We start from the raw sequence: 19614 nt of genomic DNA, 5'->3' as shown, positions 1-19614 counted from the left end.
GAATTAAGTTTGCATTAAATCTTCAAGATCAAAATAGATACTTAAAGGAATGTTTAATATATATATATATATATATATATATATATATATATATATATATATATATATATATATATATATATATATATATTTCTATTCCTCTATGTTTGAACTATTTATATAATTTCCCTATATAAAATTTTGTAAATTAATTGAAATATAATTTAACTTGTTTTCTTGTTTTCAATATATTTTTACATATTATGAAATATTTGTTCCAAGAGAAACTTTAAAATTATATATAAAAAAACATAATCTAAAGTTAGTTTTTTCATTAACTTGAGCTATATTAGCTTTCATAAGTTAATTTGAAACAAAATATTATATAACTTTTTTTTTATTAATTTATCAACAAATTTTAACATACCCGATTTTTTTTTCAAATATTATTATAAAAAAATACAATTTTAATAAAAATGTGTTGAAAGAAATATCTAATCTAGCATTTACTTAATGTGTGGATAATAGATATAAACATCGACCGAGTAGGCGAGATTTAGAACTTTGATTAATTTAGTATAATTTAAATTAATATTTCAAAATTTATATTCGACCGTTTAATTTATTGGATCAGTCGAATGTAGATTGTTGGCATGTATAATTTTAATAATAGATTATAATTTATATAGTTTTTTATTAAATTTAAAAAATATATTATACCAAAAATGAAATTTAAAATTGAACAACAAATTTATTAATATTAAAAAATAAATTTGATTCGGATTGGATATCCATAAAATTTTAATCCGTCATTCCATTTTCATTATCTATTTTACTCAATAGATTTTTTCTTCATCATGCATGTGATTCATTGGATGAGTGAAACAAGAACCCTATAAATGTTTTTGAATACGTTTGCATATTGGGAAGCAGCTTGGCCCTCGTCGAATTTGCTCCACGACTTGCAAATTTCACGGTTACACGATCTTATGGAACGTTTTAATGTAATGTGGCAACATGTTTCACTGACCTTAAGAATTTCTTCTTCCTATCGTCATCAGTATCTGTGTAAACAGCAACTTATGTATGGTTTAAAATTTTCTGAATTTTATTAAATAATATAATGTTATGATATGTCTAATTGTCTCATATAATTTAGAAAATGACATCAAATGCAATTTAAAATGTGCTTTTTTCTCTTAATTTTCATAAATGCTTTTCTAATCTCGATAATATTATTTAACGAATTTAAGTTCAAAATAAAAAATATCTTGAATTCATTACTCATATATATAGACGATATATATAGATAAATAAAGGTATATGTGAAAATGTAAATAGTGTTAAAACAAAGGATTAAATGTGTTTTTGTCCTTTATTTTCAATAAATTTTGAAATTAGTCTATCTCAAAATTTTTGACCAATTTAGTTTTTCATGATTTGAAATACGTGGATTTAGTCATTTTAATCAAATTTTGTTAATTTTATTTGGTATTTTAAGCGCGTTTCATAATAGTATTTGACTTAATATTAAAGTGAAAATGTGTCAACAGTATAAATAACTCAAATACAACTTGAAATGCATATGAAACATCAAATAAACCTAACAAAATTTGATTAAAAGAACTAAATTCACGTATTTCGAAAGATGAATGACTAAATTGGTCAAAATTTCGAAATGAATTAATTCTAAAATTCACTTAAAATTAAAGTTAAGGACAAAAACATATTTATTCCTAAAATAAATATACCTTTTAATCTGATTTGATTTAAAAGTTAAATTAGACATGTTCGAATTGCAAGATAGATTTAGTATATTTTTTTAAACAAATTCAAATTGAATTTTAGATTATCATACTGCTTTTATTATTATTTTTTGAAAAAAAAATTATGTAACATGATTTTGTATTTAAAGTAAGCTTTTTGGTTTAGGATTAAGTCAAATAATTCATAAAACAAATGAGTTGAATCAAAACGATGATAAATTCATGCAAAAGAGTGTCTATGTTTAAATGGAAAACTTGTTTTTGGTACTTTAAGTGTAGAACACACAGATGTTTTGAGAAAAGAGAGTTAAAAATACAATAATTAATTGTTTTTTTTGTCTTGATTTTGTATATTTTGAAGTCTGCGTATAATGATAATCAACGCTGGCAACAATGGGCCTGCAATGTTATTCATCAGAGTGGGCCTACGTCAAACTAACTTCGTGGGCTTCTGAAAGCGCTCGACTATTGCTTCTGGGGTTTTTCTTCCTGCACCCCTAACCTTTTTATAATTCCATTGCTACCCTTTTGGGTTTGCTTCTCATGGCCCATATTTCCTTGACCACAAAAGCAATTTTTGGGCCTACGAATTATTTTTGTATGGACAATAAAAAAATTAAATTTTAAAAATAAAAAATTTGGACAGGTAGTGAGTATATGGTTGTTATTTGGATGCGTAAAACTTTAAGCGTCCCTCGAGAGGTGTCTCTCTCTCCCGCCATTGAAGTAGCTATCTATCGTTCTGAGAATGAGAATACACGCATTTTGTGTCTCCGCTTCTTCTTCTATGCTTTCTCCTTTTCCTAGCCCTAAGGTACTTTTTTTCAAATTCGTGTTGATGTATTTACTCTATTTAGTTTAACCTCTATGTGCTTATCGTTAAATCGTCGTATCTGTAGGGTGCACTTCTGCAAGATTGGAAACTCCGGAACCATGCGTTAAGCTTGAGGCTCACGCCATTTCCTTGGAATTCGAGTTGCAGAAAGAGGAGGTAGTAGCTATTCGTGTTCGTTGTCACTGATCAGTGATTATTGTTCAATAACTATTATATCTATCTGTAGTAAAAAAAAGTGGATTGAATTGAACTTCTAAGAACTGCACTAGATTAAACTTTAAAAAACTAAGCTGTTTATAATTTTACATATTGAATTGTTTTAGTTGTTGTGTTTAATTGTACAATATCAAACAATAAAGCAAGATAAGCAATATCAAAACATTAAACGAGATGAATAAATTATGTCTATTTGAAAAAGTCAAAGTCGTTGACTATATATAGCAATGCAGTTCAACTTCATGATGAATTATCTTGGTCATTACTTCATATTTAAACCTGTTGCTACACCCAGAAGTGCAGAGACTGCGTAAAGAGTTTTAGAAAAAATGTCAGATTTGGTAACCTTAAAAGCCTGCAGTTTTTGGATTTAGTAGTAGCAAATTAGTAGATTTGCAATATTTTGAGTATTTTATCTAAAACATGTTCCTTGGTGTAATTAACTGTTTTGGGCACAATTCAATTCAATTAGTATGAAGTGTACTTGTATTAAAAGTGTTGACTTGAAGTTGAAAAATATTATTTTAAAATGCATTTCAGTTTAGATTAAAAAAATACTTCAGTTTGGTTTAAGAAACACTCAGTTCAAATATCTCAAATAAAGTTCACCAAATTTAGAAACAGTTTAGACCGATTTACTCATTTTTGTTTTTCAATTCGGTCTCATTCCTATATGATATTTTTTTCACATTAATTTAATTATCACCCAACTCAGTGCAGTTCAAAATTTTTGTCTACCCCTAATTGTATGATGTAACGTGAAGGTTTATTTTCACTCCTAATGTTGTATTCTAATTATATTTTACTATAATATATTCTAGTGTGTGATTAAGCTATTAAGAGTCAGAATTGTGAAATGGCGTGTTTGGATCTAAAAACAGGAGAACTTTCATATGTGCAGCCAATCAAGAACCCGAGGATGCTTTTAAGAAGACAGTTGAAATTGATAGGCTCATAGATACACTCAGAGAAGCTAATCCTCGCGAAGTAAGATTCATTCTAAGCAACTTTTATTGCTAAATTCTGATTCAGACTCATTTAATATTTTTATTGATTGGTTTTAGATAACACTTTTAACGGCATCCTTGTTGTTTTCCTTATTGGCAAACAGCTTCAGCAACTTGTTGTTGAAAATATTCTTGCTTTCAATCCTAGCTTTTGGGTTCGACTTGCTGCAAGGACTGATACTTGCAAGTCTGAGGATGATAAAGTACACTACTAATTTTCCAAAATATTTCTGTGGTAGTCTTTGTAGAGTTCTTTCTTTCATTACACTATTTTTTGTTTTTATTGTTGCTATACAGAAAGATTATGAAGAATTGGCTGCGTCGGTCATGAGTGTGGTGGATTGTGTGGTGCATAAGACTAATGTAACCCTCTCTCTTGACTGAACATTGTTAAACCGTTATTTGGTTATCTTTTAGCTTCTTCTGACAGTAATTTTGTTATCATGTGCATGCTTTGCAGGAGAAGATAGAGTCTTCTACCGATGTGTTGAAGGGAGTACTAAAACCTGTGATTGATGAGGAAGGAGAGATTCCATGGCCTCCTAGAGATCCTCAGGCCGTAACATTGATGGAAAAGGTGTGCTCTGTTTCTCGTTGATTTTAGCAAGACTAACCTACTTAACTGGAAGAGCTTTCTCATAAATTTTATACTATCCCCATGTGCCCCTCTCAGTTCCGTATGTGGTAAAGCAGGCCACAATACACAATTCATGTCATGTGTTAACATTAAGCTTAATTGGCGTATTTGCTTTTTAGTTGTTGCAAGGATTTCGGACTGCCTACCTTCATCGTAAAACCCAACATTATTCGCATTGTGTCTTGAGTCTTTCATTCACCTTCAGGTCTTGTAAAAACTGAATTTGATTATAATTTGGAGACCAAATGACTGATGACAATAATTAACTAGGTGATGTGTAAATAATTGTCTATATGCATGTTTGGATAAACTTCTCCATAATAACTTGAGGGAGAATAAAAAAAAAAACTTGTTCATAAATTAAAATTAACTTATGTATAAATTAAAATCATATTTTGAATTTGGAGAACTTTCACAAATTAACCTATGCCCGAGTTAATTTTAGTTTATGGAGAAACTCTTTCATTTTTTCATGTCATTTTTTTCTTGTAGAAATGATAAATAAATTTATCTGAAAAGACTCCATGTATTCGTCTACTCCCTTGTTAAATCAAGCTTAACTGAGATGAGCACCATATATTGATTTCGGAATCAAAAAGTAAACAAGATGTATGCTAAATTGTGATATTTATTATTGTTTCTGGGTTTCTTCCCTCATAATTTCTAAAGAGGAGCTTGCATTTTGGTAAGCTATTCCATTTGCTAGTAGATTGTTTTGGTTATTTGAAATTTTTTTCAGAAAATCCACTATAAATATAAATTTTAACTCCCAATCATTAGGAAATAAGTCAAAGGGAACAAGAAGGACAACTGGATGAAGGCTTCCTCGCTGAAGTTAATGCACAGCTACGACAAGTAAGTCTGTTTTTTTCTTTTACTGCTTTTTATTTAACTTTTTCAGTTGTCAATACTCAAAAAAACCTTCTACTCTAGTAACAAACGTTTGTCCAATCCTCACTGTCTGTGCTGTACTTATTCTGAAAACTTGCTGTGGTTACTTATATGTCAAAAAATGTACCAAGTGACCCTGAACAAATGTAATAAAAAGATACCAAGTGTATGCGGTATCAACAATTGGGATGATTGGTAAGGCTTACTAATTTTGGATATTAAACTGCTTATATTTCACAAGAATTTCTGTTTTGTGTGCATTCTTTTGGTGTATAGCTCAGATTTCTACTTAGCTTCCTGCTCTAGTAGGATATCGTTTAAGATATTTGCAAAGAATTGTTATGTTTGGTTGATGTGTATTTTGTATGTGATTCATACTTTTCCCCCTTTTTTCCGCTGCAATATTACATATAACAAATTGTTTGTTTGTTTATCATGCCTATAATGAGCAGGCAAAGGAAGATGGTGATAAGCCTGGGCTCGAGGCTATGTTGCAAAAGGTGTTGCAGCTCTATGCTTCCAAAGTTCTCTCAAAACGTAGTTATGCCATTAAAGGTATGTTTGTTGTTCATGTATTTTATTCAGAAAGTTTATTTCCAATGAGATGAGTATTTGCTTGTGAAATAATGACACCAATTAGTGTGTTAGTTCGCTGTTTATTTTTATTTAATTATTTTTGTATTCTAAATTTATGAGTACATTCACTTCGATGGACAAGATATAGAGAAATAGAAAAGGTGGGCAAAGTAACTTGAATAAATTAAGTTAAATGCAGGAATTTTCATTCTACTTGCAATGGTCAAACTTAATTAAATGCTTATTTTTTCTTTTAACATGATCATGGTTGAATTTTAGTTCTCTTTTTTTTTCTTCTCTTGTTTGTATATGATCTTTCTAAGTGCTACAATTTTTGTTTATTTTAGATCTGAATGGCCATTCTGAAAACTCTTCCCTGAATGAAGAAAGGGATGGGATAAAAATAAGCGTATTGACTGTTAATTGTGAGGTCCTAGAGGGAACAGAAGAAGGAGATAGCGTTTGGTTGGTTCATGTTATCGAAGAGTATATTACAAATTTAACAAAAGGCAAGAAGAATATAAGACAAAAGTAATACAAGTTTCCAAGTTTAAATATCTAGGATCAACATTGCAAAATGATGGGAAAATTAATAAGAATGTCACCTTTAGGATGGAAAAGGGATGTCTAAAAGGGAGAAAAGCATCACGAGTTATTTGTGATCTCAAAGTATCTATCAAAATTTAAGACATTCTATAGTATTGCTATGCATCTGGTTATACTATATGGTAGTGAATGTTGGGTTTTAAAGGGACAAGGGAAAAAATGAGAATGGCATAAATAAGAATGCATTTCCAGCTAAACAAGACAGAAGAATATGCAAAATGATTGTATACAAGGTGGTATTTGTGTGGCCCCGATTGAGGAAAAGATGACAAAAATTGGTTAAGGTAGGTTGGACACATACAAGAAAGGCTACTATGACACCTGTGCGTAGATTAGATTGCATGGTTTTTAGTTCACGAGGAGGTGGGAGGACGAAGATAAAGAAAGATATTGGAGGAATTTTTTCAGAGAAATTTCATGGTAAATTATATCTTTGTAAAATTTGATCTCTTACTCGAAGAATTTAACAATGAAAATATATGACGAGTGTTTGGTTGGACTGATTCATTTAGGAACTAGGATCAGGTTTACCGATGCATTGGGATGGCTCCCACGTAGTGAGATTTATTTTTTGTTATTGCAGCCATTGAGCTGCTATTTGATCACTATAATGTATCTCGTGCAAAATATCAGTTTCATCTTGAAATCTCGTCATCTTGTTGAATTCTTCCTTGTCAACATATCCGTGTGGGTTACCAGAAATGTGGGGCTTTTATGTCTAATTTGGAAGGTTGCTGTGTTCTTTTTGCAGGGAAGGAAGTGTTAAAGGACGAGCAGTTCCTTGAAACCATAATCCAAGGTGTCTTAGTTATCCGAATTTTTTATGTCGTAGAAAAGCATTCAATTGTAAATTTGATATCAGAGTTCTGTCCCTGCTTCTCAACAAAGAGTCGCTTCGTAATTTTCGAGTTTGGGTTTAATTTCACTTGTTTTTTTTATCCTCTTTAATTAAATGTTTTATGTGGTTTTTGATTTCTTTTTTCCAGAAATATCTTTTATTGATTGTTCATTTCACTTGGTTTAATAGCAAAAAAATGGCATTTGAAATGATGTTTCTTTTTTTATCGTAAATATAATTTCTTATTGGATGAAATAACATTATCTTAAAACCAATACATCTTGTGAATCTGATCCAGAATCATGGAAACTAGCTTATATGAAAGGGATTTTGGCAAACCTAATTAGTAAAACTTCAGTTTGTAATACTACTGATCGGTGGTTTATCTTTATTTCTGTTTATCTATTCAAGATTAATACTGTCACGTCTTTTATCTCCAACTACTGATACATAGCATGTTTCAATGATCAAACATTGTTTATCCCTTGCAGCTCCTGAACAAGAATGGAACAATATTTTGATCAATGGATTGACAATTGGTGCGGGGAATATTTCAGCAGAAGAGCTCTTCGCTGTCTTAAAGAAACGAATTGAACGCGTTTTGATTCGAACTGTGAGACAGAGCATTGTTTTCATTCGTACGGTTATTGTTTATTTTCCGTCCTCTACTTAACTGATGTTGTTCTTTGATTTGTCTTTGTTCTTTTTACTCACTGCTAAAAACCAAAGGAGGGAGGCTCTTACCGACAGCGCATTCTCACAGAGTACCTGAGAGGCATTGAAAAAAGAACAGAGGAGATTGTTCAAGCGCTTCAGGGGAAACCACAATAGCATTTTCTTCAAAACCTGAATTGGCCTTGCAGTTAGAATGTCATAAGCTAAAGTAATATTCTGCATGATGCTGGAAGTGATTTATTATTTGTGGAGCAGATTAAGCTGATACAATGAGCCGGGGAAATATAATCACATATCTTCAATCAGTAGCAATACTCACACGCATCGGAAGATTGGCTTTCAGAATAGTATCTGTCTACTTTCATATTCAGGTACAAGGTTAAGTAATATCTCCTGAGGCAAAATTTGGAACAAAATATACATATTTATTGTAATATTGGAAATTGGCAAAATTGTAAGTCTTTCTTGCTAAGTGTCTTAAGGACGGTTAAACAATTAATTAAATATTTAATTGTTTATTAACATAAGTATTAATCCATTTTGTGGTTTCAATTTTGTTAATGTTTTCTTTTTAGTTAGTTTTTGTTTCTATAACCTTAGGCACTTGCATATGGTTATTTATTGTCAACTTGAGGATATGCACCTAGAGTGAGTTGCAATTCGTTTTTGAGACAATGAAATTTGAAACATAAATATATAACATTATTATTAATGAAAAGTGTATTTTAAGAATTTTTAGCATGCAGTTTTTCTAAAGAATTACGGAGGATTTAGATCAAATTCACGTGAGTGGACAAATGGACAAACAATGGTAGGTTATATAAGGGGCTTAAATTTAAAATTTATATCCAATCATAAATAATTCAAGAATTAGTATAATAAGTGTTTAATACGAACGTAACTATCATAGTTTTTTAAGAAAGGAGGGATATTGATTGAAATATAAAATTGTGATAAATTGACTTTTGAAATGAATAAAATAGTTTTAAAGTGATAAATGATCAATTAATTTAGTGTTAAAATTACAATAGTCAATTTTTTTTTTATGTTCTTTAATCTATAAACAACCTTACGGCGTCCTTTGTGATCTAATGAAGAACGGTATATTGAATTTTTTTACTTACCTTCTTCGTATATTGTTAACCATAATTGTTGTAGAAATTTTGGTTTATTGATTGATAATTTTTGCTTAATTGAAGTATAAGCATAATTTAATTATATGATTAAATTTGAGTTTTCAAAACACCATGTTTATGAATTTATTAGGAAAGTTTATGCTATTTTATGTGTATTTATATTTTTACAATTTTATGTATTTTTTGAATAATTAATTAAAAAATATGAAAACTATACAGAGATGATGTTATTTGGTATATTTCCATTTTTTTAATGTTGATTCAATATTGAATTTGTGAAAGAGATGAGTGTTTTTTCTGAGAAGGGTATTCTATATATTTCTTCAAAATATATGGAATTTATAATAGAACGCTATTATTAAAGTGTTCTAAATCTTGGCATGCATCTTATTAATTATATACAATTTGAGTGTTGTATCAAGCTGGATGATTCTATGAGTTGGAAAAGCCACACTGAAGACTATATTTGCTATGACAAATGCATATCAATGTTTGGTGGACACATTCGTGTCAGCATAAATGTACTCATTTTTTTTTAATGAAACTGCACCTGAAATATATCTAGAGATGATTATAATATTTTTTACTAATACATTTTTCCTAAAAACATAATTATATTTATGTTACATTTTTTTAATATAAAAGAAGACTAATTACCACAAACTTATTTTAATTTATGACTCTTAGATTTCAAAATATGGTGCATTGCACAAGAATTTTGGCAAGTGGCTTCTAAGGAACGAAACATCCATCTCCTTCTACCTTTGTTTTCGTCAACTGTTGGGCATGATTCCGTTGTCAAATTAACACTTTTCTTGTTTCTACCACACTTCGCTTCAAATTTAAGCTAAAAAATAACTAATAGACAAATAATTCAGAATTTTCACTCATAATAAATTAATTTCTACTTTCAGTCAGTGTTTATTTGAGTTGAAAAAAAATTGTCATTGACCACCATTTACACTTGTCGTAACAGAACAAATGTTGAAATTCATAGATAAGTTTGTATTTGAATTACTCTATTTGTTTCTTTTAAAGATAAAACAGTTTCTATTTTTCTTAAGACCTTTTAAATGTTTTATAACAATTTATAAAAGACTAAAACTGATGTATTTTAGATAAAAGAAAATATAATCAATTTCATTAATTATAGAAAAACAAAAAAAAAGTACATATATAATTACAGTTGTAGTGGGATGAGTTAGTCTATTTTAGCAAAATATTAAAAAAATATTAATTCCCTGGAATTAACGGTTGATAAATATGTAATAAATGATGATGATGGCAGAAATGCAATAACAATGTAGCATTTGAAACTTCTGAAGGGTATGCTACACTACTTATAGAAATTTGATTCCGATCTCTCTCTTTCTCTTACTTTCTCTGTGTCTCTCGTTATTCTTTTTCTTCGTAAATTAACAAACATACCCAAAAACCATAGCCAGATCTCATCTGAAAAGAGAAGTGAATATTCTCGTTCTCCCTCATCTCTCATACATGCTTATCATCAGTCTTCTGTCGGTGAACTTGATCTCTTTGTTGTAATCAGATCTGAGGTAAATTCGCTCCACTTTTCAATTCCGCGTTGCATTACGAATCCACCGAGTAATGGTAATTCCGAAAAATGAGATTCGATTTTCGTTCTGATTAGTCGGAATCAGTGAGAATCTGTGGGGGCAATGTTAATTGTTAATTACTATATCTTGTAATGAAATTAGTGTCCGAGGTTGGTTCCATTTGAGGCGAGAGAAACGTTTTTCGTGTTTCGGAATGGGGATTGGGGTTTCGGGTTCTTATTGAGGCATTGGAAACTGGAGTTTATATCAATTTGATTGGATCGTGCAGAGACGGTGCTTGTGATCGAGGGAAGATGCTTACCAAGTTCGAGACCAAAAGTAATAGAGTGAAGGGACTCAGTTTCCACAGCAAGAGACCCTGGATCCTCGCGAGTCTTCACAGTGGCGTGATCCAGCTATGGGATTACCGAATGGGGACCCTTATTGACAGATTCGACGAGCATGATGGCCCGGTCAGAGGTGTTCATTTCCATAATTCTCAGCCCCTCTTTGTCTCTGGAGGTACCTTATTCACAACCATTCTTATGTTTTTGAATCTGTAATTTACTATCTTCAATTCTCCTTACACTGATTATACTCTGATCCGTTAGTTATATATCCTTCATTGTTGTTGGTCTGCTATATCTGAATGGGGACACTGTTTACATCCTCCTTATGTTTCTCTCTGTAATTTACTATCTCCAATTCCCCACATACTGCTTTTCTCTGATCTGTAAGTTGTGTATCCTTTCTTGTCATTGGTCTGCGCATATCTAAAATATTAGTGGCAAAATATTAGTTGCTACGGAGATACGTAAACTCCACTAAAATCCGGTTAAATCTTGCCGGTTTATGTAGATTTGTTTGTGTAAGAAGCATCTCTCTGTCTAGATCTGCCATGCTAAACGAATAAAAGTAGAATTGTGAGTGATGACTCATATTTGGGTGTCCGGCTGGAGAGGAATTTACTGCATTATATATAATGCTTCTTTTATTAGTTTATATCTCTTTGCTTGCCCCTGATTGATGAAACAAGATTATAACATGAGCAGTAAGAATGGGGGGATTTGCATATATGTTTTAGTGTAGTTGAAATGCTCTGGATCTGCAAATTAATAACTAGTATAAATCTGGCTTTTGAAAACAAAACGGTGCTGCATGGCATCTTGTTCTAATGGTGGGGTTCAATGTGATTTTCTGAAAGTTTCATTTGTCACTTGGACTGGAGAAGATTATGACGTGTTATGTACTTTGATAAAATAAATTATTGTTTTAGTAGAATGGGGAGGGGTTTGTACTTTATACAATTTGACTATTTTTTTTTCATGGGACAGGGGATGATTACAAGATTAAGGTTTGGAACTATAAGATGCATAGGTGTTTGTTCACTCTTTTGGGACACCTTGATTATATCCGCACTGTGCAATTTCATCATGAAAACCCATGGATTGTGAGTGCCAGTGATGATCAGACCATTCGCATTTGGAACTGGCAGTCACGGACCTGTATATCTGTTTTAACTGGGCACAATCATTATGTTATGTGTGCTACATTCCATCCAAAAGAGGATATTGTTGTGTCAGCCTCCCTTGATCAGACTGTTCGTGTTTGGGATATTGGTTCTCTCAAAAGGAAGGCTGGGCCTCCTGCAGATGACATTCTACGATTGAGTCAGATGAACACAGATCTTTTTGGAGGTGTTGATGCAGTTGTTAAGTATGTATTGGAAGGTCATGATCGGGGTGTCAACTGGGCTGCTTTTCATCCTACACTGCCTCTGATTGTCTCTGGAGCTGATGACCGACAAGTGAAACTTTGGAGGATGAATGGTAAATCTGAAACAAATATAATTACTTTATATTGTCCTAAATAGTAACTACCTAGGAATGTCAAAATCTTTCTATTCCAAATTTTTTACTGATGCTATTCTGATTGTTATGAATATTAACAAAACAGTGTTTGGACGAACTTTCTTGTATTGTTGGTAGCAATACCTTTCATACAGGACAGTACTTTCATGGATTAACTTTTTAGTGCTTAGTTATCCGAACCAAGTAGTGTATAGTATTTTTGTTGACCTTCTCTATGTCCCTAATATTTGTCACCTGTTTTCAGACACTAAGGCATGGGAAGTGGATACTTTGAGAGGGCACATGAATAATGTTTCATGTGTTATGTTCCATGCCAAACAGGACATCATTGTGTCAAATTCTGAGGATAAGAGTATTCGAGTATGGGATGCCACAAAGCGGACTGGAATACAAACTTTCCGCAGAGAGCATGATAGGTTTTGGATTCTTGCAACACATCCTGAAATGAATTTGTTGGCAGCTGGTCATGACAGTGGCATGATAGTCTTTAAGTTGGAGAGAGAAAGACCTGCTTTTGCAGTCAGCGGCGACTCACTATTCTATACCAAAGACCGATTCTTGCGTTTCTATGAATTCTCTTCACAGAGAGAGACACAAGTACTTACAATCAGACGACCTGGCTCTTCAACTCTGAATCAATGTCCAAAGACTCTTTCCTATAGTCCTTCTGAAAATGCAATTCTTCTCTGTTCAGACGTGGATGGAGGATCTTATGAATTGTATTGCATATCCAAAGATAGCACAAAGGACAGTTTTGGTAGGGGAGATATGCAAGATCCAAAGAAAGGTGTTGGAGGATCTGCAGTCTTTGTGGCTCGGAATAGATTTGCTGTCCTTGACAAAGGAAGCAACCAAGTTTCTGTAAAAAATCTGAAAAATGAGCTCGTGAAAAAGAGCGCCCTTCCAACTGCTGCAGATGCTATATTCTATGCTGGAACAGGCAACTTGGTATGTAGGTCGGAGGATAGGGTTTTTATATTTGATCTACAGCAGAGGATTGTTCTGGGTGATCTTCAGACCCCTTTTATAAAGTATGTAGTCTGGTCTAATGACATGGAAAATGTTGCTCTGCTCAGTAAACATGCGATTGTCATTGCTAGCAAGAAGCTTGTGCATCAATGCACCCTTCATGAGACAATCCGAGTAAAAAGTGGAGCCTGGGATGACAATGGCATTTTTATTTACACTACACTAAATCATATCAAATACTGCCTCCCCAATGGAGATAGTGGAATAATAAAGACACTGGATGTCCCCATCTATATCACAAAGGTTATTGGAAACACCATCTTTTGCTTGGGTCGGGATGGGAAAAACAAAGCTATAACTGTTGATGCAACAGAATACATCTTTAAGCTTTCCTTGTTGAAGAAAAAATATGACCATGTAATGAACATGATAAGGAATTCACAGCTTTGTGGGCAGGCTGTGATTGCATATCTACAACAGAAAGGGTTTCCTGAAGTTGCCCTCCATTTTGTTAAAGATGAGAGAATCAGATTCAATTTGGCTTTGGAGAGTGGCAACATTCAAATTGCTGTTGCATCAGCAACCGCAATTGATGAAAAAGATCACTGGTATCGATTAGGGGTAGAAGCTCTTCGACAAGGTAACTCTGGTATAGTAGAGTATGCATACCAGAGGACCAAAAATTTTGAGAGACTTTCATTCCTTTATCTCATTACTGGTAACGTGGACAAACTTTCAAAAATGTTGAAAATTGCTGAAGTGAAGAATGATGTGATGGGCCAGTTCCACAATGCCCTGTATATGGGTGACATAAGAGAGCGTGTCAAGATCTTGGAGAACGTGGGACATTTGCCTCTTGCTTACATCACTGCATCAGTGCATGGGCTACATGATGTTGCTGAAAGGCTTGCAGCTGAACTTGGCGATAACGTTCCATCTGTTCCCAAGGGAAAAGTGCAATCTCTCCTGATACCACCATCACCTGTGTTGTGTGGTGCTGATTGGCCCCTTCTCAGGGTCATGCGGGGAATATTTGACGGTGGGTTTCACAATACAGACAGAGATGCAGATGATGAAGAGTATGAGGCTGCTGATGGTGATTGGGGCGAGGAACTTGACATGGTTGATGTTGATGCATTACAAAATGGAGATGTTTCTGCTATTTTGGATGAAGTAGAAGTGGCTGAAGATGAAGACGAAGAAGGGGGATGGGACCTGGAAGATTTAGAGCTCCCCCCTGAAGCTGAAACACCAAAAGTTTCTGTCAGTTCACGATCTTCAGCTTTTGTGGCCCCAACACCTGGGATGGCCGTTAGCCAGATATGGATTCAGAGATCATCTCTTGCAGCTGATCATGTAGCTGCTGGCAATTTTGATACTGCGATGAGATTACTGAACAGGCAACTCGGGATAAGGAACTTTGTCCCCTTGAAATCTATGTTCCTAGATCTGCATACAGGCAGCCATTCCTATCTGCGTGCCTTTTCATCCGCACCGGTTGTACCAATTGCTGTTGAAAGAGGTTGGACTGAGTCATCCAGTCCAAATGTGAGAGGCCCACCGGCACTTCCTTTCAAACTGTCTCAATTAGATGAAAAACTCAAAGCTGGTTACAAGTCAACAACTGGTGGGAAATTTACCGATGCTCTTCGCACCTTTGTCAATATTCTTCACACCATTCCTTTGATTGTTGTTGAGTCAAGGAGGGAGGTTGATGATGTGAAAGAATTGATTGTCATAGTGAAAGAGTATGTTTTGGGGCTGCGGATGGAGCTAAAAAGAAGGGAAATTAAGGACAGTCCTGCACGCCAGCAAGAGCTTGCCGCTTATTTCACCCACTGCAATCTTCAAGTGCCTCACTTGAGGCTAGCTTTGCTGAATGCCATGACTGTCTGCTACAAGGCAAAGAACCTTTCCACAGCAGCTAACTTTGCCAGGAGGTTACTTGAGACCAATCCTACTGTTGAAAACCAAGCAAAGACCGCAAGGCAAGTGCTGGCAGCTGCAGAAAGAAATATGACTGATGCCTTACAATTGAACTATGATTTTCGGAACCCATTTGTAATTTGTGGGGCAACCTATGTGCCCATTTATCGTGGACAAAAGGATGTCTCTTGCCCCTATTGTACTTCCCGGTTTGTGCCAAGCCAGGAGGGAATACTATGTGCTGTGTGTGAGCTTTCGGTGGTAGGGGCGGACGCTTCTGGATTGCTCTGCTCTCCTTCCCAGATTCGTTGATTGCACTGCATCAGGAGCGGTTAATGAATTTTTGTTTCAGGTCAGTTTTCAACAGCAGATAAGAGTCCTATTGATCAATTAATATATTTTTCTGTAGAAACTAGAAGTAGTCAAAAGTTACTGTTTGAGTGAATTTCTGTCTTTCCTTTTTTCCATGGTTTCCCTTTATGATTTTTCCCCCTCGTCTAAGTACAAGAAGAAAGGGGACAAATTCTATTATTAATCTTTCGTGCATGTGAAGTTTTCTTGTATTATGTTGAATTAATTTTGTTAGTTTGAGTTGGAAAAAAGTAACATTTTGAGGCTTTAATAAACGCACTTATACCGTAATTCATGATTACTTTTTAAAATAACGACTTGTTTTGCTGTATAGACCATGTTTCCATTTTTCTGCATTTTTTAACTGCCCAATTGTCCACGATATATGGGTACTCCTCCTCCTGTTTAGGTTGGTGCTTGGAGCAATAAAGAGACCTGAATCACATTATAAAATATACTATTCTATTACATTATAACTTCTGTATCAAAACGTTTGTTATGATGTGATAAATCCTATTAAACGTTTACATGTCTTGAAAACTCGAAATTGCCTCAATCAACTGTTAATCCTATCTATTTTAATAAAAATAATGGGTTTTGTTCAAAAGTGATATGATCGATCTATTAATTGTATAATTCAAATTAATTAGTTGAATAAACAAAATAGTATGCTAACGACTTTAATATATAAACTATTGTTACGAAAGTCTTTTAATTGGAAAATAGCATAGAAGATACAAGTAAGTCTGCATTTGGGTTTTATTGGACCGTGGTTTTACTTCTGTCTTCTCTTAATTTCGTTCGATTTCACTTTATTTCATCACTTTCCCATTTTTTATTCATCCTTATTCAACGATACTTTTGAAGAATGGTGAGATTTTAATATATTTGATCTTTGTGTGTCGATTGTTTCGACCAAAATATCGTGTTAACATAAGAAAATGGTTTTAAATTCAATATTACATTCAAATGCTTTTGAGACAATAAATTATTTATAAACAAAACATAATAATTTAGTCAGTCGAAATGGAAGAGAACAAATATTGATTATTAATTTAGATTCCTTATTAATCATTCCTTTACTGCTTTGTGTTTTAAATTAATTTTCCAAGCAAAATGAATTTCTAGATTGAAAAAAAGTTTGACCTAACGTATTATTATTGAATATTTCCTCAAAGAAAAGAATAAATAGTTTGAGGGTTGAGCCGTCACAACACAACACACTGTTAACTTCGTTTTCTTGTTGTATAAGAAAAGGTAAAAAATGAGTGGGTGAATGAAAAAATCTGAATATCCCATAATATAAAACGGAATAAAATATATTGATTTAATAGATGCAACCATTTTTTTACCATGTATTGCACATAACATGTTTATTTACGAAAGTAAACTTTTTAAAAATTCTTTCTACTTTAAAAAAAAAATTAGCATAGTAAAATATTTGAAAAAGATTGCTAGATAAATAAAATATTAAGTACTCAATAATTTTATATTTTTTCAATTAAGTATGTCTTTTAATTCTTCAAATAACTAAATTAAGTGGTTGTTATTTGTCCCAGGTCTTTCTTGTTTGTTTCTGTGAATTATGTCATTAATATAAACAAAATATTATAATTAATGTAAACTAACGAGTGAATTTTATTAGTCTCATTTGTGTGTTGGATATAAAATTGGTTCTATCAATGGTACCGATAGAGACAAATTTTGATGCAGAAGTCATTTACGAACATGACAAATAGTGATAAAAATAATCATTATAGGTGAGAAAATGTGAAAGTCCTTGAAAACCATGAAGATCCAAGAATAATAAAAGTCAATCATTATTTTACATAATTTTACAATATCATGTTTCTATTAGTTACACCATTTCACGTCTTTTACATATCATGAAAGCAAATAAATAAAATAAAGCAAAATAACATATAAAATTCACTAAAAGTGTATAAAATTATTATAAATTTCAAAATTAAATAAATCTTATTACTAAAATTTACATATTTTCATTTGGAATCACGAGCTTTCCTTCTATATTTACCTTCTCCAGTAATAATTAAGAAATAGGTGGAAACCATTTATTTCCTTTATTTTCCTTCTTATGAAGCTAAATTAGAAAGATCGCTTATAATAAAATTATTATTTACAATAAAAGTTAAATTACATCATTTTTATTATTTACAGTATAAAATTAAATAAACAAACAAATAAACTCTTGTACCAAACGTGATTAATATCACGTATCTCACCCAGACTCACATACTACGTGTCATAATAATAATAATAATAATAATAATAATAATAATATATTATTATTATGATTATTATTATTATAATTATGTTATGACAAGACATTCACACTCCTTAAAAAAAAATATTGTTTTTTTTTTATCTCTAAACGCGCATTTAAATTTTTATTTTTTTCAACAATTCATTTCGTACGTTATTCCACACCATTTTTTTACATGACGATAAGAGGCATGGGTGAGTGGCGAGCACAACACGTAACTCCATTTTTGAACCACTCAACCACCATTTTGAACCATACCCTCATCTTCTTCCTTCAACTCTATTTGAAAACCTAATTCAACAACCACTTCCCTTAAAACTATTACAAAACACAAGGACTTCACTTACAAACAAAAAACCATCATAGCAATTTAAGGTATATTTGAAATTTATTTATAATTTGGAATTAGATAATATTATTTAATCATTATTACTAATTTTCTTACTTTTAATAAACATTTATTATTGGTTTTTTGAATATGAAATTAATCATATTTTTATTTTGTTAGATATATATTTTATTTCTGTTTTAAAGTGTGTATTACTGAGATAATTATAGTTGCAGGTGAAAAAAAATTGAACATCATTTTCGATTCTTTTGAATGATATTTTTCATCATCTATTAGTGGTATTTCAAATACGATAAATAACTTTCTTGACAAAACTTCACTACAATTTTCGTATTTACTCATTTAAAAGTAATTTCAGAATTAAATATTTACTAATTTATATAAATGTAGAAAGCTAAATTTAAATATCGCAAATGAACAAAATTTAAGATATAGTAACAACCACGGTGTCGTTTTCCGTTATTTTGTCAGTCTCTACCTTTTGAGATTGTGATATTCTAACAGTTGTTTTTATGCTGATGTTTACATGTAAATATTGAAAAAGTAATATTAGTTCAATGAATTATGGTCGTCCTAAAACAATTTGAAAATGCATATTTTGTAAACAGACCTTAATTATTGTTTCAGAGAGTAAAAAATATTATAATTAATGCGATATTTTTTAACAATTTATGATTAATATGCATGAATAGGAATGTTTATTATAAATTAATGAAAGTTTATCTGTAACACATAAAATTAATAACATGGTATTGTTGGTTTTAAAAAGTATTTAATTTTTAATTTAAATATGTTGATTAATATTTTGTTACTATATTAATATAATTAAAAGTATTTTAACATCTTTATAACATTTTATGCATATACATATATAAACGTGCTCGCCAACCGTCCTTGAATCACCGACAAAATTCCTCGCCGCCAATTTTTCCAACGTGAGATGTCTAAATGTTTTCTTTTTAAACTTAATCTTAATTAAAGGTTAATGTGTATAAAACATAAGATACAAGACTTAAATTTAATTAGATGCGAGAGTATATACGCAAATTCAACTTAACATAAAAGTATTAGTACCAAACTTTTACTATAATGAAAGTATCAGTACCATACTTTCATTATAATTGGAGTATTTTATCTGTAAATAAT

The 19614-nt window shown here is 31.9% G+C and overlaps 2 protein-coding genes across 3 annotated transcripts; both read left to right on the top strand.

The window, feature by feature from the left end:
* The first annotated feature begins 2400 nt into the window (after window positions 1-2400).
* On the top strand, window positions 2401-8587 carry LOC114168819 (uncharacterized). The gene is made up of 11 exons (XM_028053779.2): window positions 2401-2559; window positions 2645-2736; window positions 3678-3783; window positions 3908-4006; window positions 4101-4166; window positions 4264-4380; window positions 5221-5295; window positions 5784-5886; window positions 7265-7312; window positions 7843-7964; window positions 8081-8587. The coding sequence occupies exons 1-11, from the start codon at window positions 2494-2496 to the stop codon at window positions 8180-8182; spliced, it is 996 nt and encodes a 331-aa protein (XP_027909580.1). The 5' UTR covers window positions 2401-2493; the 3' UTR covers window positions 8183-8587.
* Window positions 8588-10443: 1856 nt separating this feature from the next.
* Window positions 10444-16126, top strand: LOC114169819 (Coatomer, alpha subunit). Of its 2 annotated transcripts, XM_028055139.2 has the most exons (4): window positions 10444-10718; window positions 11008-11240; window positions 12053-12547; window positions 12834-16126. In XM_028055139.2, exons 2-4 carry the CDS (start codon window positions 11033-11035, stop codon window positions 15794-15796), a joined length of 3666 nt encoding a protein of 1221 aa, XP_027910940.1. In that variant the 5' UTR covers window positions 10444-10718; window positions 11008-11032; the 3' UTR covers window positions 15797-16126. The 2 variants fall into 2 exon arrangements, with proteins under 2 accessions (XP_027910940.1, XP_085524904.1); XM_085668778.1 differs by having other exon boundaries at window positions 10463-11240.
* The last annotated feature ends 3488 nt before the right edge of the window (window positions 16127-19614 follow it).

The sequence above is a fragment of the Vigna unguiculata genome, chromosome 11 (genome assembly GCF_037176805.1).
Source record: "Vigna unguiculata cultivar grain cowpea cultivar isolate G323 ecotype 2 chromosome 11, ASM3717680v1, whole genome shotgun sequence".
NCBI lineage: Eukaryota > Viridiplantae > Streptophyta > Magnoliopsida > Fabales > Fabaceae > Vigna > Vigna unguiculata.
This window is presented reverse-complemented; position numbering and strand designations above follow the sequence as displayed.